This window comes from Pagrus pagrus, assembly GCF_965226575.1.
Source record: "Pagrus pagrus genome assembly, chromosome: 18".
Classification (NCBI taxonomy): domain Eukaryota; kingdom Metazoa; phylum Chordata; class Actinopteri; order Spariformes; family Sparidae; genus Pagrus; species Pagrus pagrus.
The window spans coordinates 29,146,854-29,158,478 of record NC_140202.1 but is presented as its reverse complement, the minus strand read 5'-3'; the positions used below and the strand labels follow the sequence as shown (position 1 = coordinate 29,158,478).

The 11,625-nt window shown below is 45.4% G+C and overlaps 1 protein-coding gene across 1 annotated transcript; it reads left to right on the top strand.

Annotated features, from left to right (window-relative positions):
• Positions 1-1,822: 1,822 nt before the first annotated feature.
• On the top strand, positions 1,823-9,121 carry cfl2 (cofilin 2 (muscle)). Its single transcript, XM_084382019.1, has 4 exons — positions 1,823-1,941; positions 5,138-5,445; positions 7,832-7,908; positions 8,149-9,121. The coding sequence occupies exons 1-4, from the start codon at positions 1,939-1,941 to the stop codon at positions 8,259-8,261; spliced, it is 501 nt and encodes a 166-aa protein (XP_084238145.1). The 5' UTR covers positions 1,823-1,938; the 3' UTR covers positions 8,262-9,121.
• The last annotated feature ends 2,504 nt before the right edge of the window (positions 9,122-11,625 follow it).

The following is an 11,625-nucleotide window of genomic DNA, read 5'->3' as shown; positions in this document are numbered from 1 at the left end:
GGTGTTTGAGTTACAGGGGCCAGTCTATACCACCCCTATCAATTTGATATCCATAAGTGTTGTGGTGCGGGCACAGTGCCAAATATGAAATTAGACTGCCACCAGAGCGCCACCTAGTGGCGTATCGGTCAAAGCTTCAACAGACATCCTCAGGAGGGCATTGACAACAATTGTACCAAGTTTCGTGTTAATCTGAGCAACCGATGTGAGATACAAAATACTTCAAGTTAAAGAGCGCCACCTAGTGGTCATACGCAAAGATTTTGCACAGAGCCTGAGGGGCTCATGGGGAAGTAGTATCCTGAGTTTCATGTCATTCAATCAAAGCAATGTGGAGATATGCAACACTTCCTGTTTGTAACGAAATGTGCAGGAAGTTGGTATTTAACAAGTTGAGTATTCTTTGGAATATCAAAATTCTTTTAATACGTTTTTGACAGGAGGGTCCACAGATGCTGTGTGCAAAGTTTCGTGGAAATTGGTGAAATTGCCTGGGAGGAGTTCGAAAAAGTAGGTTTGCGACATTTCACGAGCTAGCGAAAAAAAACGGTAGGCGGATGTGGGCGTGGCCTATATCAGGAGATTCAGCAGAATTCACTGAAGGCGTGGATATAAGGTTTTTGAATGTGCGACAAAGTATATGGGAGTTATTAGGCAAAACGCACTTTCCTTGATTATAGCGCCACCTAGTGGTGGAAATTCACAACGACAACAGAAATTTTCCGGCAGATGTGACATATATTCCAAGTTTGGTGAGTTTTGGGGTATGTTCAGGCAGTGAAAAATGTGATCATTTGGGACAAAAAATGCTCCTCGCAGGTTCCCTGCTCGGGCCCTAATAGACTTTATACAATGTGGGTCTTTACTTACAGACATCAGAGGACAGCTGAGCATGATAAGAACATCAGTGGTTGAAATATAAAGAAAACCATCTGATCGCAGCGTAAAGATGGAATATGACAAATAATACATATTAATACCAAAGTGTAGAAATAGATTACAGTTACACTACCAGAAGTAAAAGTACTTGTTTAATTACAATGTTCAATTCAACTCAATTCAAAGGAGCTTTATTGGCATGAAAGTTTAACAACAATGTTGCCAAAGCATCAAAACACAACTTGTCCAAACGGACAGAACGCAACAAATAACAACATGAACACAACACCAAGATTGATTTACATTAATTATATACACAGTGTGTGTGTGTGTGTGTGTGTGTGTGTGTGTGTGTGTGTGCGTGTGCAGCAGGTATGCCCTGTCTCCTTCTCCCAGCAGTATTTTATTGTTGAGAGGTGGTTCAGCTCTTTGGACTCTGAGATTACAGAGTTGAACTTGTTAAAATAAATGTTCCTGGTGTCGTTGAATGTTTTACATTGTAGGAGAAAGTGCGTCTCTGCCTCAGCCTCACCTGTCGAGCAGCGACCACATGTTGTGTTGTCTTTTGGTTGCCGTGATTGTTTGTGTCTTCCTACATTTACTTACATTACATACATTTACATTATATAAAATATAATAATACAATTATTATATAATTGCTATACAATTATATTATTGCAGCTGCTCGTCGTGACTCGGTGAAGTTGTATTTTATGATAATAATCATTTATTTGTACTTTTATTTTGTTTTATTGGTTTAAATCTGAAAAGTAACTCAAGGTTTTCAGTAACTGTAGTAAAGTACCTCAACATGAAGTACAGTATATACAGTATAAATGATTATAGTGAGGTGATCCGGACCGGACCGGACCGGGCCGTCGGTGTCGCAGGTCTGGTCCCTGTGTGGCCCCGCCTCTCTCCTCCCCCCCTCCTCCCCCTCCTCCCCCCTCTTCCTCCTCCTCCTCCTCCTCCGCTCGGACGGCCACATTCCCCGCTACCTTTCACCCCTGAGAAACCCCGATCTGACGGCGAATCAGCGCGGACAAACCCCGGGACAACATGGTAAGACCCGTCCGGAGCCTGTCCCCGGGTTAGATGGGGGTGTAGATGAGTCCCGCACGGCCCCCAGTGCGGAGCCGTGCGGGTCCTCGGAGGACCGTTATGTGGCTCCGCTCGGCGGTAGCGTGATGTTAGCATTAGCATGGCTGCCGCTCCCGTTATTTAAGCTAGCTGCTGCCCGCTCACCGACCGTTACTCGGTCCGTTCTTCACCCACACACCTCCGCCGAGGACCCGCTCACACCTGCGCACGTTAACTCACGCTTTTATTAGTGAATGTGTACAACGGGCCGTGTTCCGGGCCGAGCAGGGCCGGATTGGGCCGGGCCTGCCCCCAGGCCGTGTGGCCAGGGGCGGCCATCTTATTCCCGCTGTGGTCCTGCTGAGCAGACCGGCCCGCACCCATCCTGCCTGCCGGCCGGGCCCGGGACAAGCCGCCGGGGCCGGGCCGTGACAGGCCGGCACGACCTGCTGAACCGAACTAACCCGGTTTAGATGAAGGAGCGCGTTCTGTTAGATTTAGTCCGGGTTAGTTAACAGACAGACAGACAGACAGCCGTGACTCTGCAGTCTGTGCGTGCGTGTGCGTGTGTGTGTGTGTGTGTGTGTGCGGGCTGGTCGGACATGAGCCCAGTTTATTAAAAGTATTAAATGTTCAGTGAAACAACATTATGAATATTTAAAGTACAGAATTAACAACGAAGTGAAAAACATTCAGAGTTAATTAATAATTAATGATTATTTCATTGATTGAATCTTAAAGATCATTAACATAAATAAAAGTGATTAATCAGCAAGTATGTGACGTTAATCTTTATATTAATAATTCCTAATAAATACATGAATTGTTTAATTAATGAGATGTTCAACTCCAGTAATAAAGCAGCAGTGAGTCGTTAGTCACATGTGATCAGACGACAATTGATTGATTCCTTGTTCTCATAAGTTTATATGAAGTTTCATGTCGGGACAGAATATTTTGTAAAGTTGTAATCATGAACAATAACATGATTGTTTTTGTTTTTTGTTATTGTTCTAATAATGAGGGTGAGATGTCACATCGCTGCTGAGACGCTTCAATACAGACAGTAATCAATATATATATATATATGTGTATATATATGTATTGTACATCACTCAGACTGAGTTTTATTGGTTTGTTGGGAGAAAAAGTGTCACATTATTTATTGGGAATCAAAAATATTCACAAAACTAAAGAAAAAAGATTCACATATGTCGCAGAATAAACAATCAAGTGAACATTAAAACATCCTGAACTAATATTGATAAGTGTGTAAGAAATAAAAACAGATAAATCAATACATTTAAACATCAGGAAGACATAAAGGCAACAGATCAAAGAATTAGTTTAAAATCAATCAGTGTGAACAGATAATAAAGAGAAATATAAAGCTGTAGGTAACAGGATGTAAACAACAACAGCGACAGGTTTAACATGTTAACGTTGTGTAGCGGTGAGCTGATGACATCATCATTCATACAGCTGATGAAACTGATCAGTACAGTCATGTTCACATTAATCAATAACTCACTGCTCTCATGTTCATTACGCTCAGTCAGCTGCTGAGAACTGACTCACTGTGACGCCATTTTGTGTCTACACGTTTATTGATCCAATCAGCTGTCACACCTTAAACACGATGCAGAGTGACATCAGCAGTGATGTCACAGGCTCCTCCTTTGATCAACGGCTCTGTTTGTAAAACATCCAGAGTGACACTGATGATGATTATTGATCAGCTGACTGTATGTTTGTTTAAAATTAAACATTTACAGCCGTCAGATCACCAATCAATGAACTGATAATCAAAACAGTGATCAGCTGATGTGCAGTGAGTCCAGATGAGGATGTCAGCTGACTTCTGTTAGTCCAGTCAGCTGATCTGCAGCCTAAAGGGACATTCTGTAAACCTCACAGAGCTCATCTACAGCTGTGTGTCTGTAAAACTTTATTTATACAGCATACTGCGGACAACCAGACACAGTCCAGAGAGGAAACATCAGCAGACAGATGGAAGTTAAATTAATATAATCAGTAGAGTTCATGTGTCCACATGCTGTGTCTGATGGTCCAGGACAAACAGACAGACCTCTGGGAAACTGTGACAGACTGTTTGATTCATTGATTTATTACAACCACAAAAAAACTAATATTCAGAAAATGAGAATTGATTGACAGCAGAGTCAAAGTTCTGTCATCTGTAAGTTTTTTAAATAAAGTTACATGTTCAAAGATCCGTCACACAGACACTTTAATTTTACAGTGAACAGCTTCAGTGATGATTCACTCGTCAACCATTTCCTGTTTCAACAGGAAGTTCGTCACACAGAGCTGAAGCCACGCCCCTTCCGGTGTGCCCAGTGGGACCTTCTTTAATCAAACCTTTGTCTGTAGTGATGAAGAGAGACAGATGATGTGTTGATCCTGTTGAACTGTGTCATGAGTCTCACATGATGTTTGTCAGTTTGTTGTATTAAAGTCAAACCTCATGTAGTTTTGTGTTAAAGCTCTCAGTGAACTACATCGTCTCATCAGCACCAGAACCAACACCAACATGGAGCCAACTGGGCTCAGAAAAGCTTGTAAACAAGATGAACATCACAATAAATCTGCTCATAGTGACAACTGCAGTTCTGGTTCAGTTCTGTGAGCTGCTCATATACAGTCACTGACATGTCCAGTGGTTATCGTCTGTTTCCATGGTAACGGCACAAACAGCTGGCAGCTAATCACGCAGCATAGCTTCACTACAGTCTGCTAACAGCTCTGTGAGGCTCTATTGAGACATCTTAGTGCTTAGCTTTTCATGCTAACATTCATGAGGAGAAACAAAAAGAAATCCAACCATTCATCCCGCCTGTCAGTGGTCAGTCATTCATCAATTACATGTAGATGAACCAATCATAAGCAGAGTTACCTGACAGGTGTTCACACCGCTGCACACAATCTAAACCAGGTCTGAGCTGGTTTTACTGACCTCATCCTGAACATCTGAGGCTGAAGCGTTACATTAACGTTAGCACAGCGTTTTAGCTCCAACATGTCTGATCAGTTTTATCTTCCTCGTTGGTGTTTTTATTTCATTGAGTATTTGAACTGTCTGATGTTTGATCACTTTGTAACCTTGTTCTTAAAGTGCTGTTTAAATAAAGTTTTGTTTGATCTGTGTCGTCTGCAGGCGTCAGGTGTCACAGTGAACGATGAGGTCATCAGGGTGTTCAACGACATGAAGGTGAGGAAGTCTTCGACCCAGGACGAGGTGAGGAAGAGGAAGAAGGCAGTCCTGTTCTGTCTGAGCGAGGACAAGAAGAAGATCATCGTGGAGGAGGGGAAGCAGATCCTGGTGGGTGACATTGGAGAGACGGTGGAGGACCCCTACGCCTGCTTCGTCAGCCTCCTCCCCCCCAATGACTGTAGATACGGTCTGTACGACGCCACCTACGAGACCAAGGAGTCCAAGAAGGAGGACCTCGTCTTCATCTTCTGGTACGGTACTGATCTAGGACCAGGGACCAGAGATTGATCAGAGACCAGAGGTTGATCAGAGACCAGAGGTTGATCAGGGACCAGAGGTTGATCAGAGACCAGAGGTTGATCAGGGACCAGAGGTTGACCAGAGACCAGAGGTTGACGAGGGACCAGAGGTTGATGAGGGACCAGTTGTTGATCAGAGACCAGAGGTTGATGAGGGACCAGAGGTTGATGAGGGACCAGTTGTTGATGAGGGACCAGTTGTTGATCACAGACCAGAGGTTGATGAGGGACCAGTTGTTGATCAGAGACCAGAGGTTGATGAGGGACCAGTTGTTGACCAGAGACCAGAGGTTGATGAGGGACCAGTTGTTGATGAGGGACCAGTTGTTGATCAGAGACCAGAGGTTGATCAGGGACCAGAGGTTGATCAGAGACCAGAGGTTGATCAGGGACCAGTTGTTGATCAGAGACCAGTTGTTGATCAGAGACCAGAGGTTGATTAGAGACCAGAGGTTGATCAGAGACCAGAGGTTGATCAGAGGCCAGAGGTTGATCAGAGACCAGAGGTTGATCAGGGACCAGAGGTTGATCAGGGACCAGAGGTTGATCAGAGACCAGAGGTTGATGAGGGACCAGTTGTTGATGAGGGACCAGTTGTTGATCACAGACCAGAGGTTGATGAGGGACCAGAGGTTGATGAGGGACCAGTTGTTGATCAGAGACCAGTTGTTGATCAGAGACCAGTTGTTGATGAGGGACCAGTTGTTGATCAGAGACCAGAGGTTGATCAGAGACCAGAGGTTGATGAGGGACCAGAGGTTGATGAGGGACCAGTTGTTGATCAGAGACCAGTTGTTGATCAGAGACCAGTTGTTGATGAGGGACCAGTAGTTGATGAGGAACCAGTTGTTGACCAGAGACCAGAGGTTGATGAGGGACCAGTTGTTGATGAGGGACCAGTTGTTGATCAGAGACCAGAGGTTGATCAGGGACCAGAGGTTGATCAGAGACCAGAGGTTGATCAGAGACCAGAGGTTGATCAGGGACCAGTTGTTGATCAGAGACCAGTTGTTGATCAGAGACCAGAGGTTGATCAGGGACCAGTTGTTGATCAGAGACCAGTTGTTGATCAGAGACCAGAGGTTGATTAGAGACCAGAGGTTGATCAGAGACCAGAGGTTGATGAGGGACCAGAGGTTGATCAGGGACCAGAGGTTGATCAGAGACCAGAGGTTGATCAGGGACCAGTTGTTGATCAGAGACCAGTTGTTGATCAGAGACCAGAGGTTGATCAGAGACCAGAGGTTGATCAGAGACCAGTTGTTGATGAGGAACCAGTTGTTGACCAGAGACCAGAGGTTGATGACGGACCAGTTGTTGATGAGGGACCAGTTGTTGATCAGAGACCAGTTGTTGATGAGGGACCAGTTGTTGATGAGGAACCAGTTGTTGACCAGAGACCAGAGGTTGATGAGGGACCAGTTGTTGATGAGGGACCAGTTGTTGATCAGAGACCAGAGGTTGATCAGGGACCAGTTGTTGATGAGGGACCAGTTGTTGATCAGAGACCAGAGGTTGATCAGAGACCAGAGGTTGATCAGGGACCAGAGGTTGATCAGAGACCAGAGGTTGATGAGGGACCAGTTGTTGATCACAGACCAGAGGTTGATGAGGGACCAGAGGTTGATGAGGGACCAGTTGTTGATCAGAGACCAGTTGTTGATCAGAGACCAGTTGTTGATGAGGGACCAGTTGTTGATCAGAGACCAGAGGTTGATCAGAGACCAGAGGTTGATCAGAGACCAGAGGTTGATGAGGGACCAGTTGTTGATGAGGGACCAGTTGTTGATCAGCGACCAGAGGTTGATCAGAGACCAGAGGTTGATCAGGGACCAGTTGTTGATCAGAGACCAGAGGTTGATCAGAGACCAGAGGTTGATCAGGGACCAGAGGTTGATCAGAGACCAGAGGTTGATCAGGGACCAGTTGTTGATCAGGGACCAGAGGTTGATCAGAGACCAGAGGTTGATCAGGGACCAGTTGTTGATCAGAGACCAGAGGTTGATCAGAGACCAGAGGTTGATCAGGGACCAGAGGTTGATCAGAGACCAGAGGTTGATCAGGGACCAGTTGTTGATCAGGGACCAGAGGTTGATCAGAGACCAGAGGTTGATCAGGGACCAGAGGTTGATCAGAGACCAGAGGTTGATGAGGGACCAGAGGTTGATCAGGTTTCAGGTGTACAGAGCAGGTTCATGATCTGTGAAATGACGGCATTCAGAATCTGATTTTGATTTGGTTCTCCTCCAGCTGGCGTTGCCATAGGGACCATCTTTAACAACGATCGATCTGATTGGTTAAAACGATTCTGATGTTCTGCCTGCTGTGTCGTCCTCAGGGCTCCAGATGGCGCTCCACTGAAGAGCAAGATGATCTATGCCAGCTCTAAAGATGCCATCAAAAAGAAGTTTACAGGTGAGGTCATGTGAGCTGCTGAGGTCAGAGGTCATGTCATCATTACAACCTTAAATAATAATTAATGGTTAACTTGCTGTATTAGCTGATTGTGTCATGTTGCTAGCCACGTTGACACACCTGGAACATCTGTCAGGTGGTTCTCTGTGGAGCTCAGCTCTGATTGGTCGAGCTCAGGTGTGTAGCGGCTCAGGTGTGTGTCTCCCTGAGCCCTCTGTGACCTCAGGTGTGTCTCCTCAGGTATCAAACACGAGTGGCAGGTGAACGGGCTGGACGACATCCAGGACCGCAGCACGCTGGCTGAGAAGCTGGGCGGGAACGTGGTGGTGTCTCTGGAGGGCAAGCCCATGTGATGTCATTGCGGCAAGCCAAGCGGAGCCAAGCCAACCGCCGTGCCATCCGGACCGAAGCACCTGACCCCACCTGAACACCGCCGCTTCACTCAGCAGCTTGCTCTGTCTGTATCCATGTCCTGAAGGAGTTAGCGTCTTTAGGCCTCTTTGTTTTCTTTTTGTTCTTTTTGCTTTTTTTCAATATGAAGGAGATCTCATTAACATAATGATATGCAAACACCTCCCAGTTTGTTGCCACATGACTTCTGTTCACCTGGCAGAAAAATCGACACACTACCAAACCCCAGGAAGGTTGTCTCTCTCTCACAGCCAGAGTTTTGCCAAAAAGTCGATGTGAAGGAAGCAGCCACACGTGTCGGAGGCGAGCAAAGCTCCGCCTCCCGCAGCTTTTTACATATGACTTTATTTATTATTGTAAACTGTTGTTTCTTCTTCAGTATGTTCAACCAGGCAGACTTATTGTTAGACTATGCATCAGAAGAGAAGAAGAAGCCGATGATTACCCAGCACTTTTTGTTGAAACACTACAGGTCGAGACAGAACGTTAAATTCTCTGTTTGTCACCACGCTAACGTTTGTTTACCTCAGTTCTCATTCCTGTCGGACTCACCGTCATTCTAGCTGTTTGGTCGTCGCCTTACTTTCAGTTTGAATGTAAACGTCACACCAGTTAGTTAGAGTGCATTTTTATTTTGTAAAGAAACACTACAGGAAGCCGAATTTGACCCCAGCAGTGAGAGACGACCCCACAACAACAACAACAACAACAAGAACACGACGACATCTGGAGCCTTAAAGTGGAACGTTGTTTCTGAGATCACAGGAAGCCACTTTGCAATAAAAGCCTGTGGCAGATCTGACGCCTCCCGCCTCGTCTCTGCTTCCACCAATCACAGAGCGTCTTCACCCGCAGGTCCTCCACCTGCTGTCAGCCTCACATCTTCTCTGGGGAACAGGTGTCGGTTCTACGTTCTGCACTGACCTTTAAACAGCAGTCAGACTGGAACGACCTCCGGGTGAAAATGTTCTGAACACTGTAGAACCTCAGTAGAACCTGTGTGACACATGTACAGCTCTAGTAGTGGTAGAACCAGAATGACCTTTTAAAAGAACCCCAGTGGAATTATTGTGATCTAAGGAGAGCCACATTATAACAAACTATGTTCTAATGTAGAAGAACATGTACGACATCAGTAGAAACTAAAGTACAACCTTGTCAGATCAGCTGAACCAGTGAGATGCCAGTAGAACACCAATCGATCCGTTATGCCATATGTGATACCAGTATGACCTCAGTAGAACCCTGTTAGAACCACTACAAACTTGGTAGAACCTCATTAGAACCAGTACATTCTTTAGTATAATTAGTATAAGCTCCAGTAGAACCAATAACACCTCAGTAGAACCATATTAGAACCAAACTGAGACATACAGCTGATGTTCTGTTTGAGTCCATCAGAACCTGATTTTAAAGGTTCCACAGGTTCTAAATGTGAAGAACATTAGTGAGTAAATGATCAGTCTGTAAGTTAAAGGGTTAATCTGATTTTCTTCTTCGACCATCGTAAAAGTCCTGACTCCCTGACTGACTTCCTGTGTGACTCCTGACTCCCTAACGGACTTCCTGTCTGACTCCTGACTCCCTGACTGACTTCCTGTCTTGACTCTTGGCTTCCTGTCTGACTCCCTGACTGACTTCCTGTCTGGATCCTGAGTCCCTGATTGACTTCCTGGCTGTGTCCAAATTCAGGGGCTGCAGCCCACGAAGGGCGCATTTGAAGGCCAATTACATCACAACGCCGCGCGAAGGCTGTCCAAATTCGAGGGCTCCATCAAATGCAGCCCACAAATGCAGCCTGCCCTTCCCTCTTTTTGGAGGACGCACCGCTACTATCCTTCGCGGCCTCCCATATCCCAAGATCCTTTGCGCACCGCTGCTCAGTCCTGAAACAGAAGAGGAAGCAAGAGAAAATGGCGACATCAAGTGGCGCAGACATGACATTCAAATTTAAGTAATGGGTTTATACTCTGTTTTAATAATTTCAAACCACCAAATTTCAACTTTCAGTTAAAATACGTGACGCTGGTGATGCTATGGTAAATATAGTTGTTATTCACCAGTGGGTTAATGTTTATTTTGTAATGTTGATAATTCAATTTAGATTTGACACATTGTACACACACAAATAAATGTACACGTTTGATAGATTTGAACCAAAATAGACTTTAATGCATGAACACCTGGTGACGCAACCAGGAAATACTCCGAAGGCTAGTCCGCTGTCCCATCTAACAACCATCGGTCCTTGAAGGCTGCAGCCCCTGAATTTGGACACAGCCCGTCTGACTCCTGACTCCCTGACTGACTTCCTGTCTTGACTCTTGGCTTCCTGTCTGACTCCCTGACTGACTTCCTGTCTGACTCCTGACTCCCTGACAGACTTCCTGTCTGGATCCTGACTCCCTGACTGACTTCCTGTCTGACTCCTGACTTCCCGTCTGTTGAGCAGCCTCAGCAGCTGAATGACTGATGCGGTACATTCCTGCCCTTAAAAGGTGTTGCAGTGTTGCAGTGTAGACCTGGTCAGGGACTCTGGTGTGAAACCAGGACCAGGTCCTGCTGCAGTCAGGAGGAGACCCAGCTGCTGTGGTCAGGTTTGACGTGTTGTTTAAAGTATAAAGGAGTGAAGCTGCTGTCACTGATCAGCTCTGGAGAATCTGATCCTGCTGCTTCTATTTCTGGACCACACATGCTTCTGAGTCCAGTCATCAGTGTCCACAAAAGGCAAAAAACTGGACAGACGGATGAGCTGCTGCAGGGAGACCACGCACAACTACACAACCGGCAGCTGCAGAGACACAACTACACAACCAGCTGCAGACACACAAACATGTACGGAGGTCCAGAAAAAACAAGAATGAAACATCAGGAAGGATGAAAATATGTCGAAGTGCTGAAGATGAAAGTTTGAATTTATTTTGTCTAAATAATAAAAAACTTGTGAACGAACCTCACATGAAGATTAAATGAACAGATCACAGTCCCAGACTGTCACTGGTGGAAAGTAACTAAGTACATTTACTCAAGTATTTCCATTTTCTGCTTTTTTATTCAGAGGGAACTCTGCTACGTTATTCTTCACTACATTTATTGATAACTTCAGTTACTTTGCAGATGAATCAATAAGTGATTATTAGTTTGTGCTTTAATGATGTAATGGATGTGAAGATGGTTCATTACCCAGAATCCCTCAGGTGAGTCAGGTCTGTCTCCTCCTGCTGGTCACTGAGCTGAACTGCAGACACATTTCATCACTAAAGTATCATCAGTGTATAAACATAACGTTCAAAGTGGTGAAGAGCA

Coding starts and splice junctions, on each gene's coding strand:
- cfl2 (XM_084382019.1), top strand. Junction 5,446..7,831: donor GACCTCGTCTTCATCTTCTG/GTACGGTACTGA, acceptor TGTCGTCCTCAG/GGCTCCAGATGGCGCTCCAC. Junction 7,909..8,148: donor CATCAAAAAGAAGTTTACAG/GTGAGGTCATGT, acceptor GTGTCTCCTCAG/GTATCAAACACGAGTGGCAG.